Raw genomic sequence first — 14,856 nt, 5'->3', positions numbered from 1 at the left:
TTCCATTTTTCCTAAATAAATTAAAGGACAAATAATATTATATAAATGATGAATTAAATAAGCAGATATAAGGTAGCATAATAGTAAAAAACCACCCAACATTAAAAATAATCGAAATACTTGCAGGATTCAACAAGATTGAAATCTCAAACGAGGCAAGCAATTTTTGGCGCATCACGTGTTTGACATCATAGGCATGATTCCAAAACATACCTTTTTGGCAGATATGGAGAAGGATGAAAATTCAAGGGAAAAAATTGAAAGAGTAAGAAATTAGGGTCCAGTCGTATTCTCTTCCGATTTTTGAGAAAATGAGGGCTGAAAGAGGCAAAAACAGCAAATATCAGATTTTCAGTGCACTGCCACAATGGTGCATCAAGAAACTTTCCTTGGGAGAGAAGGGAAGAAGGGGGGGGGGGGTCATATAAAATGTTTCGAAATTAAAGGACGGATAATGCAATTTAATGCAAACGGTCGGCCATGTTTATTTACTTTCCGGGGCGCAGCGCTAAATACGAAGTTACAATCCTTAGTTTTGTATTATCTTGATGCAATTAATGCTGCTCATGATTACTTTTAGTTTTCACATTTAAAATATAACAAACGCAAATAAATTAGACTATAAAATTTTTGCATACCCATGGTAATATCGACTTAAATAATGCATTTTGATGTTCGCGTAGGCTTAGCTGTATTATATTTCGAGCTTATAGTAAATGTTCCAATTTGTGAACTAATGGTTTTAAAAGAGGTTTTTGATGATCAACTTAAGTGCATGAAATACAACTTGTTCGATATTCCATGTTTACTTTTAATGAAGATTGAAGGTTTTTGGTTTGAAAATAAGTTTTAATCTGAACTTAACTTGCGGCTAGGTTCGAGTAGATTAGAATGCTACTTTGCGACATGCCTACGTCACAACCGATCACATGAGCGAGAATCTCGATCTCGCAAGCTGACGAGCTTGGAATGACCGCCCAGATCCCTGGGTGCCGCAGGAGTTGAGAGGTGTGGCAAAGTGTCCATGGTAATAATAATATGTACATAAAACTAGAGTAGGATGCTGTGAGAAAATTCTAATACTTCAAAAGGTGCTGCGAATCATTAAAGTTTGGGAATCCTGCGTTAGAAGGCACCAGGCGATGGCATGATGTTCAGAAGGTGTCAGGGGCTCCGAAACCCTTACTCAAGAAAAGAACGTGTCTTGGGAAAGCGCAGTTATTTTAACAAAAAGAAAAGCAAATAATGTTGGGTGGAAAATTCGATTCTTTCAAAAAGAAATCTTTAAATTAAAAATATTTCACAGATGCAGTTTATTGCTTTGCAACTTAAGTTCCCCTCTCTTTCTCCCCCCCCCTTCTTTTTCCCTAGTCAGTCTAAAAAGAACGGTCTTCAAAATGTTTCTCTCCTTAACTCTCGTCCCCTGCAAGAAATTGAAAATAAGTTTTAGTAGTTCGATTGGAGTAATAATGGAAATTGATGTCCTAAAAATGCATTTATTCAGGCGCTTTTCGACCATCAATTTCAAAACATTTCTGGAAGAAGGTCCCTGGACCAACATCCTTTCACTAAGGTAACGACCCTTTATTTTTAAATAATTTTAAAAAAGCAAAAGTAATTGGTCATATTTACATACGATTTCCTACCCAAACCAATAAATCAAATTTATTTTACAATTCCAATACAAGAATTACCCCAAACTAAACAACCAATTGTAAAATAAACACTGATTTTAAATATTATGCGACAAAGTATTTTAATACCTAACTAATTATATACGATCTCTTAATTTTTATTCACCATTTGAAGTCTGTGCCTCCTATAAACTACTAGCTAACCTAACTGACAACTCACCTTTCGTGTTAGTCAAATTAGTGTTTAGCTCAGGATCCGGTGGGTTAACCCTGAGCTAAACACTAATTTGACTAACACGAAATTAATCTTTGAAACTAAACCTAGTGAGTTACAATAGGTAATAGTTTATAGGATTTTAATTTTGAAAAACTTTGGAGGAAAATCCCTAATCTCTAATTACTTCGACAAATCTCCAAAGATAACCTGAAATTGAGTTTTACCTTTCAGGGGAGGATTCCCTCTTCCTTTCCAAAAATTACCTAATGTTGTGGAAAAATCAGAATTGCTTTTGAAAAGAACATTAAAATAAAAAATTTCAAAAGTTGCTGACTATTCATCAGGTAATCATGCTAACGTTATCAAAACCGCTAACGTTTCCAAATATGGTCCGCAATCACGTTTTTAAGACTTCAATTATGAAAAAACTTTGGACGACGCTCCGACTGCTCCCGTATGAAATCTGAAAATGAAAAGCCTACAATTTTGAAAAGTGGAGAGGGTTTAAATCCCACCACCTAGTATCACTGAATATCTCTTAAAAACTTCGACTTCATTTTTTAAGACTTCAATTTCAAATTTGTTTTTGGGCTGAACACCAGAACCGCACTATCCATAACATCATCAAAGTTAGTCTGAAGCTGCGTTTATTAAACTTCAATTTCGAAAAATTGAACAGACGGGTGATGGATTTCTTTCTTTTTTTTTTCAAGAATTGAATCGGGCAAGCAATTTAAAGAAGCCTCGTTCCTTTCATTACCCTAGCGTCAACAAATAGTTCATAATAGCATTTTTAAAATTTTAATTTCAAAAAATTTTTGCAGAAAGCCCCCAAATTTTCCCTCACCGTAGCATTACCAGAATCTGTCTAAACCTGCGTTCTTTGCACTACAATATTTTGGACTAATCCCCCCCCCCGGACCAAGCAAAAGTTTTTTAATAGTGCACTCCTAATTTTTTTTTTTTTTTTTTTTTTTTGCGCCACTGGGTGAGTGTGAAGTCCTTGCCCCACCTCGAAAAGAATGAAAAGATCATGGCATTGTTGCTCCCCCCCCCCCAAGAAAAATGGAAATTGCAAAAAGGGGAAAGGGGGAGGAGGAACTGATCTTGGTTTTGGGCCCCCTCCAAAATAAAAACATATATACGCCACCGATTCTAATTGTTCAGTATGCCGATGATACATGTTTCATCTCAAAAAATTATGGCCAATCTTTTGCCGCCCAATTAGAACTCTAAAAACACATCTTCAAAATCAACAAATGGTTCAAGAGATGGAGAATACAGATTAATGCTAGCAAAACTACCGTTATTTTTTCGCTAGAAAAGTCCCCCTTCGCTCCCCACCCAAGTTCAGATTAAAACTTATTTTCAAACCAAAAACCCTCAATCTTCATTAAAAGTAAACATAGAATATCGAACAAGTTGTATTTCATGTACTTAAGTTGATCATCAAAAACCTCTTTTCTATTCTATTCTATTCAAGAGTCACAACTGACTACAACTGTATTTATGTCGAGGGCTGCATACTAAGTGCCTTGCCTCCATTATTTTATATACCGATAGATGGCAGCACCATCACCGGATCGAACAGTTAATGAGAATTTAGAACTAGTCCAAGAGCTAATAGCTGCCTGGTGCTAGCACCCCCAGAGGTATCGTTTCACTTGGAGGACATTGAGACCACGAGCATATTTAACGTCGCCCAGTCCCCTTTAATGATGACGGTGGGTCTTCGACCAGCGGGGATCGAACCCGAGACCCTCCGGCCCCGAGTCCAATGCCCTACCGATCAGGCTACCACGGCCCCCAAAAACCTCTTTTAAAACCATTAGTTCACAAATTGGAACATTTACTATAAGCTCTAAATATAATACAGCTAAGCCTACGCGAACCTCAAAATGCATTATTTAAGTCTATATTACCATGGGTATGCAAAAATTTTATAGTCTAAATTATTTGCGTTTGTTATATTTTAAATGTGAAAACTAAAAGTAATCATGAGCAGCATTAACTGCATCAAAATAATACAAAACTAAGGATTGTAACTTCGTACTTACCGCTGTGCTCCGGAAAGTAAATAAACATGGCCGACCGTGAGTAACTTCATTTCACTTCGTTGGTTGAACAGAAGCTCTGATTGGCTGACGATGAAAGCACCTAATTTTGGTGCTTTATGTTTTGATTCGAACCTAAACGTGACATGCAGTAGTTGACGTGAACACAGTTGAACCAAACTATGGTTACACCAACAGTGGACTTTCAGTTTGAACCGTATTATGGTTAAAGGTCGAACAGATATTTTTTACAGTGTACAGTTTCTGATGGGGGCACGGGCCCCCATCAGAAGGCGCCTCTACAACCCGTGGGGATGTTATTTTGTTCTCGCACTCTCCATTTCTTCACGACGCCGACGCGGCAATATCCCATAGCTCCCGACGAGAGGATGTTATCAGTAGACAATTGCTCAGGAAATTGCTGAAAAACCTTTATTTTTTTGAAGTAGCAAATAAAGAATTTCAGCAACATTGAACGAACATGTGATTAAAAGATAAATTTTCAGCAATTCAATTTTTTGCATTGACGTTTTTTGAAGTTCCCCTACGGAACTGGGAGTTTTCCTCCAGATTCCTTATGAGTTTTGTAGCAACCTTTAATGAACATAATTTTCTCCCGTAACCTTCATTTTTCATGAGACAAACAGTGTTAAGTAGAAAAAAAAATCTACGAATGCCTCGAGAAAAATTTCGATACATATATAGAGATTTTTTCGATATATAGAAACAATTTTTCTGTGTAATGAACATAGCAATTTGCTGTGATTTCGATATAAATTTTTTTTTTTTGATATGTGGAAGTTCGATATATGGAGGTTCGACTGTAGTTCGATTTCATATATTTTCACTACTTGTTTCTTGCTTAACTTTTCCTATCTTAAATTTGAATCTTATTTTGACCATTTTTGCGATTGTAAGTATGCATCTAGGACTAACGGCCGAAAGAACAGGTCTAGCTGGTCAAACAGAGACACGCTGTATATGTATACTCCTTTTCTTTTGCTTATACTTCCAACATAAATGCTTTTGGTTTTGATCAGCTCACGCATTAATAAATGAACAATCCTTATTTTTCTAGTGCTATCTACACCCTGAATTTCCTGGACCTTTCCTCGGACCCAAGCCCTCTGAAAAGAATGAAAGGGAGTTCACAGAAGAACAACTGAGGGCTGGCGAAACCATAATTAATTTACAATATGGCACGAACAAAGGAGCCAATCAAAGCGGAATCAATTTTGGCAACACAAGGCACATGTAACTCTGATTCGAAAGTTGTAAAAACTATTTTAGTTTCTCCTTGTGTATGTCATTAGAAAATAAATTTTTGTAACAGTGCCCAAAATTATGTCTTCCAAAAAAATTCCACCCAAAATCCAATAATTTCAGCAAGGTTAATAGCTAACAACCTAGTCTTTTATGCTGTTAATTGAGTAAACAGTACAATTGATTCAGTAAACAGTACAAAAGCAATTGTAAGGGTATGAGGGGGGAACAGGGAATGAGTTGTTGAATTGCTTATTTACTGATACAACATTAATGCGTCTTCACTAAAATTAAGCCAACGGTTTTAAGAAATATAATAATGATATTACTTCAATATTGAAAGTGCAATAGGATAATCGGATATTCTTCTTAAATTTAATAAAGTTGAGTTAAAACACAGCAGATACATTTAAAAAGTATAGATTGAAACTTTTTTCTGAATGTGTAATAACATGTGTAACCGAAACATTAAATTTAAAAAAAAATAAAATAAAATAAAGTGTTGAAATTTAGAGCAGAGATATTAAATATCCAAAAGGTATCTATTTTTATAATCTTCATTATAAAAGACTTGAAAAAAAGAAAATAAACTTTTTAAGTTGATCATTATTAGAAAATTTGATTAATAAATATCTAGTTGCATAAAACACATTTGAACCACAGCTTTTAGCCAAAATGTGGGATATTGTTTCCTATTACCCTCCTCCCCCCTCTTGTCACAATAGCAGGATCCCCCCTCAAAGCATCACATCATTTATGATGGCCACCAACAGCCCTTAAAAACATCCATCACTATTAAAACAAAATAAAAATGTCCTCCCCCCCCCCCCGGCCAAAATCAAGAATCATTTTTTTTAATTAATTTGTGTATTTTTTTTGAGTGGTAATAAAATATAATGGCAACTGGATGTAAAACATCTATTACAATTAAAACAAAATAAAATCCTAGTCTTCCCAACAGCTGGAAGTAAAAAGCATTCAAAAAAGAATAAACCATTTAGCTTAAAATTCAAGTGCTGCCAGTGTGGTAAGAATCCCCTTAAAATAAACAATAATAAAAAAAAAAGCGCTGTTGAAAATAATTCTTGAATTTTAATCAAATGAAATCACATATTTTTCTCCCTTAAATTTCTAAGCTTCTTAAGGCTTTGTAGACATAAAAGTGTCTTCCAGTGTAGGGGTATGTGAGGCAAAGTGAAATAGTTAAGATGGCAGAGCTTTTTCAAAAGGAACAACTTGAAAAATTGTTTTGAAAATTACAGTACATAAAGAAAGAATATTGTATTTTATAATAAAACTTGCATCAAAACATTATTTTTTATTTTTGGCAGTAAAATTGTGCCTTCAAAAAAAAAAGTGCAAGATCACTTTTTCTTTCATGGGGCAAAGTGAAAAATTTTTTTAATGAAATATTTTATGAATAATTAAAAGGGTAATCAAAAAATGAAAAGGTAATGAAACAATAAACTAATTAATGAGTTAATTTCTTAATACATTAGGAAAAATAAATAAGTGAATAAAATAGTGAATAGATACAAAAATAAGTGAAAGACTGAATTAATAAGTGAATTATTAAATGAAGGAATGTAAATAAATTAGTTAATAAATTCGTAAGTGATTTAGTAAAATGATTGAATGAGAAAACGAAATGAACTATTTCAACTTGCCCCCCCCCCCCCCCCCCATGCACTTGACTAATTGTGAAAAATATTAAAAATGCAAATAAGCTCTAGTATATTAACCAAATACATACTGCACCGAATATTAGAAGATCCAAATTAATATTTAAAACTATCCGCCTGCGGCGACCAGCTGGTTCTCCTTTTTACGCCATTCTATGCAAGCAGCCACCTACGGCGGCTGTTAGGCTAACTTATCAATCGCCTTTTAACGCCAAGTTTGCCGCCTTCGTCGGCTGTTTAAATAAATTTGGCAGTGGTATCAATTAATTCATATCTGTTTTTTTTTCAATTTTAATTTGAATAAAGTATTTTCTATATCTATCTCCAGTTGCGTTTTGTGACATTTACTTTTTTATACCAAGAGATTGCCGCCTTCGGCAGCTATCTACCTATACGATCTGTTATCCATCTCTATTGATTTAACCTCCCCGCCCATTCCCTAATAAAGACAAAGATCACTCAAGAAAATGCTTTTTTTATATAATTAAATAGCGGAAAAAAGAAGTTATCTTCTTCATTCCCCATATTGTGCAAAAAGTACCATTTACCAAAAACAAAAAGAAGAAGAAGAAAAAAAAAACCTCGCTGTTTTAATTGAATTAAAGTGCACAACCATGTAACGTAGCTGTGTAACAAGTATGAAACATAGTTTTGATACAGCAAAATGTCCAGGCGGAAAGGGGGGGGGGAGAAAAAAGAAATAAATTGCGGCAATCCCTAAATAAAAAAAGGAAAGAAAAAAAGCAAGCGCTGCCGGTAGATCAAAAAAAAAAAAAAAAAAAGATAAACATTGTAGCGATTAAGATTCGATGCCACAGTATTGAATCAAAATCCAGGGTGTGACGTCACAGAGAAGAGAAGGATGATTTTTTTCGACCGATTCAATGACGTATGAAGATTTGATGATGTTGTTCTGCATTAAAAAAATTGTAGGAAAAAAATATTCCGTATTTTTGAGGAAAAAAATCTTCTGAAAAGGGTCAAATGTTTTGATTATTACATAGTTAAATTTCAGAAAAGAGGCTTTTATACTTTTTGAGGGATGAGTTAAGCAAAAAATTAAAACCAGGAAAAAGTGCAAAATAAAGGTTTTTTCAAAAATTCATGAAAAATACAAAAATTGGTTGACCTGCTTTAATGTTTTTCTCATCATGTTGGGAATTAAATGTTCTACATTTTGGTACAAAAAATATTTTTCTGGCGCAATTGGTTCGGGTTCTGTGGGGTAAAAAGAGCTAAAAACTGCTAAAAACCATATAAATCATTAAATAACTTTTTTTCTAATTAAAATATCAAAAATCGAAGCCCGAGGTCCACACTGTCGGCAAAAGTTGCACCTCTATACCAAATTTCATTTTTCTAGACCTTACCATTTTCCCTGGATGTGCGCCACAAACGTATTGTTTTATTATATGTATAGAGGATGTTAATAACAAGAATTTTATCATTAAAAAAAAAAAAAAATAAATAAAATTTAGACTTACAACAAAATATTACAATTTCAGAGTCAATTTTTGAAAATTGCTTGTATTATCATATATTTTGATTTTCAGAGGTAATTTTGTCTTGACTGGAATAAACTACATATGTTACTACATAGCTAAAATATTATTAGGTAACTGGCACTAAAAGCAGGGTAAATATTTCAAGATTTCACTTTGCTCCACATTTCCTTACTATATGATATTCATTTTTGCATTATCATGCACTGGAAAAAAAAAAAAAAAACAGAGTTAGAAAGTCAAGAACACTTCTCATAATTTTAGAAGAAAACTAAAAAGTTAAAGATGTTAACAAACATTAAGAAATGTTTGATTTCTAAACAGATATGAAAAAGTACAAGGAAAGTTTTTACATAGTAGGTTGAATTGGATAAAAAATGTAGTACTTTTGGAAACATATTTTGCAAAAATAAAAATTATGATACAGCAGCGTACACAGTCGACCCTCGTTTAGCACAGTTAAGCCATTCCAAGCACTACTGTGATAAGTGAATTTCCGAGAAATATTATTCTATATTTATAAATTGAATATTTTCCTATTCGACTTCAGAAAATTTGTTTACAACCTTATAAATGCGCTTTTTAGCAGAGTTCTTACTCTCTAGACATAAAATAACACCTATTACTCTTTTTCAGACTCACATTACCCAATATACTGAATAAAATATGAGATAATAAGAGAAGTTAGACATCATAAGTATCATATTGTTATTCTGCAGTAAACTACACACATACACATTGCACACTACCAATAACCCATAAAAATAGTGCAACTAGTTCAATGAAAAAGTTAAAAAAAAGGCAAAGTATTTCTCCTGCCAGCCTTTTCATTCATTGAAAGCAATGCTTACTGTTTGCAAAAAAAAAAAAAGAACACTTTTTAAATGCAGTTATCCCTTGCATATAAATATTATAGTACCCCCTTGAAAATAAATATAGCGATATAGACTCTACAGTAAACGTTCAGCGGCTGAGAGCAGATAGTAATTTTTGTATTTTTTCCTCCTCTTCTCATCTGGCTTTATTATATGGGCCTTTAGAAGAACATTTTTTTTTACTGTAAAACAATATTCTGATACTCTTTTGAAGGAAGGAATTAAGAACAGCTCATTAGAAAAGGCTAATGAATTAGAATACATTTGAAGAAAATGCGATAAGGTGCTGCCGCCAAAGTTGAAGCGCCACGGGACAACTGTATTGAAATAACACACACGCAAGAAAAAAAAGGACCAAATTCTTAATATGCAACAAGAGTGCGGTTAAAATGAAAATTTCAGGATTGAGAAAGTTATCTTTACAGAGAAAAAACAAAAATCAAATTGGATTTCAGTAATGCATCTGAACCACCAACATTTTTTCATTCCCAATAACAAAATAAACACTTTGATAAAATTTTCAATGTTTTAATATTTGGTAAACAAATAATAAAATATACAAATCCTATATTATCATACTTTATATGGAAGAGAAAGGAAAAGTGAAACAACTTGATGCAGCAGTGATCCAAATCTTATCTTTTGTGTCAAAACATGCAAAATTTTTTGCATTAAATTGAAGAAAAACAAAAAATGCTCCTGTACTTAACAATATGAATTTTAATAGGAAATCAACAACCAATGTTACACTTATAACAGCCATTTATGAATTTTATAAGTGTAAATTCGTTTTTTCCATACAACAATTGAAAGGAAACATGATACAGTGATGGAGCAGGGGATACGTGGTTTCGGAGTGCCAAAAGCATTTCTGGGCACCAAATATCAGTTTATCTGCATTAAAAAAAAAAAAAAATACACAGCCAACTAAAAATTTTGCAGTCTTTTTTTTTTTTTTTTGCACTACATGTGAAGCAGCAACAATTTAATATTGTGGGAGAAAGATAATTAATTTAAACAAGACAATCTTAAAGTAACATCTTACCAAACAGATTAAAATTTTAAAGTACTTAACATGCATAGCATTAAAAACTAGGCACCTTTGGTAACCAGCTGGTTGCCTGCCAAATCAATTTGCAGCCATTCGATAACTTTTTTTGTTTTGATGAAAGTGCTGCAGAGCTATTCCTGTAATAAATCTAGAGGTTATGATAAGGGAGGGAAGATGACTTTCTCATCATAAGCTCTATTCCTATTTCCAATAAAGCACATTACAAAAAGTGCAAACTTTGAATATTCTGGCACATATGTAAGTTTTTGAATATTATTGATCAGGCTTGGAGTAATCGCCAATTACGTAATCGTAATCTGAGTAATCGATTACGTTTTTGTGTAATCATAATCGTAATCTGTCGATAGGACATTGCCGTAATCGTAATCAAAATCATAAGCAGGATTTTTATGCGTAATCGTAACTGTAATCTAAGTAAAATAAGGTGGACGATACATCACCTTCGGCTGAAGGATCGAAGGAAGTGACGTAACGAGCTTTCCACCAGAGAAGTATCCCTACGCGAGCGGGAAATAGGGCTGTCACAATGAATGTGTCAAAAATGGACGATAATGTTCAATGTTGGGAGAAATTTGTTTCTCAAATGCGAATCTCCTTATTTTGGATATGTTTTATCTTATGAACAACTAAATGGGGAGCGGGGCACGAAATGAGGGGGCGACGCGACGTAAGGCGTAGAACCTTTGTGTCTTTTGAAGTACTCGTAGATAAAAATTCTGAGAACATATACCTGTTCAGAATCGAACAAAAGTCACTTCTCCTTTGTTTAGTTCCTCTAAATTTCTTGGAATATAGCCCCTGCGTGGGCTTCCTGGGGAAATGGGGAATCTAGCATTAAATTTTGCTGCTTATTTTAAATTCAAATGCATTCAAAATTATTACTTGAGACTATACAATTAAATAAATTTTTCATCTCTAAATTCTATTTTTTAGAAGATCTGCATATTAATTTGTCAAATTTCCTTTGACCCCCCCCCCCCCCCGAAAATGAAAATCTCGCTACGCCATTGATTGGACCCCCTCCGAAATAAAATCCTGGCTACGCACTGCATACAATTCTTTACTGCTGCTTGACTCAATGACACTATGAAATACAAAGGGTAAGAAAGCTCCATATGTAAAGAGAGTGCAGGGCGAAATGTATTACTATGCACTTATTTCTGAATACTTAGTTGCGAGTTTTAAAGATAGTAAAATGTAACATCTATTTTTATGCTGTACACATTGAGGGGAGGGAGTCTTGACAAGCCTATGCTTTATACATTTTTAAAAAAAAACAATAGTTAAACTCTTTAATTGCAAGTTGATTTTTTTTTTTTACATTATGCAATGAATTTTTGAAATAAACAAAAATAATTTTTCTGCTATGAATGGGGCAAACCTAACCTGGTTACTTTTTAATGGTGTGATCTGCTTGATAGCTCTGCAATGCCAATCTCTTCTTCAGAACATAGGAAAATGTAAATTTACCTTGTCACCTTGTCTAAAAATCGCATAAATTCTGAATTTGAATTAAAGCACAGTGTTTTACTGTTTAGACACAAACTTGCTATGAAAATATAGTAGGCATGTGTTGAAATTTTCGGAACACCCTTGCCAATCAATGCCAGGAAATAAAAACTACCCGAAAATAAAATATTTTGGAGTTAAATGCAATGCCTTCAGTGCAAAGAAATTAAGTTACTCGCCAGAAATGGCTATTTTGTCCGATTAAATGAAACTAATTAAATGATCCCATAAAAAATATAAAAAAAGAAGTGATAAATTTCCACTTTTTTATGGAGATACACAAATTTACTATCAAAAATAAATGTTTCAATGCAAGTCATATATTATTCTTTCTTTATGAACCACAATTTTCAGAACACATTTTACACTTGTTCATTTTTTAAAAAGTATAAGTTATGTTAACTATTTTACTTTGCCCCACATTCCCCCATATTGCGAAATAACACTTCCTCATTCTTCAGGAGTTAATACTTAAAAAAATTAAATATTGGTTCTTTAAAAATTCAAAATAAAAAACTAATGAAAACACATTTAAAAATTAAGAACGGTAATTTTTATTATTGTTATTTTATTTATTTATATTTTGTACATTACAAATAAAAATTAAGATATTACTTTATATCAATAAAAATAAAGTATGTTCTTTTATCCCAATCAAAAAACTACTGAAAATACTTTTGGAAAATATAGAACAGAAAATATATTTTTTACACTTGTATGTTAATCACGCCCGTCATTTCTAATGCTCTCATAAATTTTCTCGGATCCGGCTGGGGGGGGGGGGGGGATAATAAAATAGTTCAATAATCATGCCCTTTTCCGTTTGTTATACCAAGTCCTGTTGTTAAGACAGCGAAATACGGATAACAACTTCTGCCACAAACATAGGAGGAAAAAAAGGCGGAGCTAAAATGACGTCACTTCCTTAGATCCTTCAGCCGAAGGAGACGTACCGTCCACCGTAAAATAATCCGTAATTTCCCCCTTGTAATCGCAGGCCGAGGACTGCTGATGGCCTTTGAAAAAAGTGAGAAAGGTGACAAATTTGAAAACAAAGGTGACTAAAAGGTGACAAAAAAGTAACTAAAAGGTGACCAAAAGCAACTTGTTAAGAACTCAAAAAACAGAAAAGGATTATCCCTTTTTACTGACTTTTACCAAAATAGCCCTATATGCTTTTTGTAAAGATTTCTACAGTTTCACTTTCAATATATGTTTTAATTTTTTCCATTTTCTTAGTTTCTTCTTCATAATCCTTTCTTTTTTGCTCTTCTTTTTGCTTCTGTTTCAATTCCAAATCCTTTTTCCTTTTACATTCATCCATGTATGTTGTGTAATTTACGTGTGCTTGTTGTGCACATTTAATTATTTCTGGACCAATTGGTAAAGAAAGCAAATGAGGATATTCTTTTACAGCGTCTTTAACTACAAGTATGCTGTTTAAAAATCTTTCAGTCCTTGCTGTCTTATTTTCATCAAAAAGGTGCTTTGAAATAGAAAATAGTCTTTCAATGTCAGCATTACCATGTGATAATGCAAGTGAAGCTTTTATCACCTTAGAAACATTAGATCATTGGAAGTTGAGTCCTTTTTTGAAATGTACTGCTGCCAGTAGATATCAATGGTTTTGTTTTCGGATGCTTCATCATCTTTTTCCAGCTGCAAAAGTTTCCATTCATCTTGCAACTTATCGAGTGGAACATTAAAAGGCATGATTTTGACAACCTTTAACAAATCCTTACAGCTTCTAGATTTACTTCTCTCTTTTGGATCCAAAAATTTAAAACTTTTCAGTAACCCGTTTGATATGCAACTTTTTTCTATTACATACTAACATGCAGTCACACAATGCTTTTTAACAGCTCTTAAAAACATAACCTTTTCATTTTCTTTCAGTTTTGACAGTTCATCTGTCACCTCTCCACTAACAACGAGATCTTCAAGAGGTAGTCTGTTACCAATTGCAAACAGTTCATCCGTGTCTACGTTTAAAAAATCAACTTACTTTATGACAGAGGTTTATGTAACCCAAGCCATAAAAGTCTGAACAATGGTCTCTATTTTTTGGTACAATTATGTATCATAGGTGCTTGGCATTGAAAGCGTTTCGTGAACTGCATAAACAAATCAGCAGATGAAAAGATAAAATGCAGCTCAGCTTTTATAGAAGGTCTTTTAAAAATATTTGCAACAGTTTTATATGACCTGCATTGCATAGTTGAATTCTTTTTTAAAGGCACGTCTTTGAAAAAATAATACTGAAGAGCATCCCACTGTTCCAGTAGTCTGTTTGCTGCAGGTTCAAGGGTAAGCCAATGGGTAGTTGTGTGTTTCAGGAACTTGTGATGAAGTGCATTTAGTTGAGCTTGCACTTCTTCAAAGTCCTCCTAACGGGAAGGCCAACCATCAAAATAGCTATAAGTACTAAGAAGAAGTTTAGATGCTTCTTCACCTAAATATTGCAATGCTTTGACATACCCATTATGCATTGTATGAATACTGCAAGTACCAATATTTATTAGGCTCTTTTCTCGTGTCTCAAGGATAATAGTGTCAAACAACCTAAAAACCTTTTTATTAACATAAGGACCATCCAAAGGAAAGCACGAGACATTTATTCATGGATAATTACTCTCGGTAAGTGCTTCACATAGCTTCTCAATCGAAATTTCACCAACTGCCTTGCCCAAGAAGAAAGTTTTGAGATGCCTTGTTGTGATGCAACATTGGCTTTCAGACCAATATTTTATTTTGCAGTAAGGTACCGCCCTAAGCCAGGGCTAAGGCAGAAATACAAAATACACCACCAGCTCAGTTTTTCCATCCGAGGACTGCAGTTTCGTGCTTTTTAGCACTCATCAGCCCGGAATAGGAATCACATAAGCTGGAGGCGAAAAACCTCTTAAGGGAGCCAAGAGAGTCAAACAAACTGGTAGCTAATGTGTTGCAGTTCTTTTTTGTCTTTGACATTGGTAGTTTCATCAAAGCTCAAAGTATAATAAGATAAACATGCTTCCTTTAACATACATTCCCGAAAATAAGGAGCAA

General features: G+C 33.6%; 1 protein-coding gene across 2 annotated transcripts in view; it reads left to right on the top strand.

Moving 5' to 3' along the window:
• The window catches only part of LOC129218280 (muscle-specific protein 20-like), a 122,853-nt gene extending 117,613 nt beyond the window's left edge, over positions 1-5,240 (top strand). For both annotated transcript variants that reach the window (XM_054852516.1, XM_054852515.1), the window contains exon 4: positions 4,984-5,240. In XM_054852516.1, the coding sequence (XP_054708491.1) occupies positions 4,984-5,163 (180 nt within the window). In that variant the 3' untranslated portion in view covers positions 5,164-5,240. The remainder of the gene's footprint in view (positions 1-4,983) is intronic.
• The last annotated feature ends 9,616 nt before the right edge of the window (positions 5,241-14,856 follow it).

This window comes from Uloborus diversus, chromosome 3 (genome assembly GCF_026930045.1).
Source record: "Uloborus diversus isolate 005 chromosome 3, Udiv.v.3.1, whole genome shotgun sequence".
NCBI lineage: Eukaryota > Metazoa > Arthropoda > Arachnida > Araneae > Uloboridae > Uloborus > Uloborus diversus.
The sequence above is the reverse complement of the archived record's forward strand: the minus strand, read 5'-3'. Positions and strand labels throughout refer to the sequence as shown.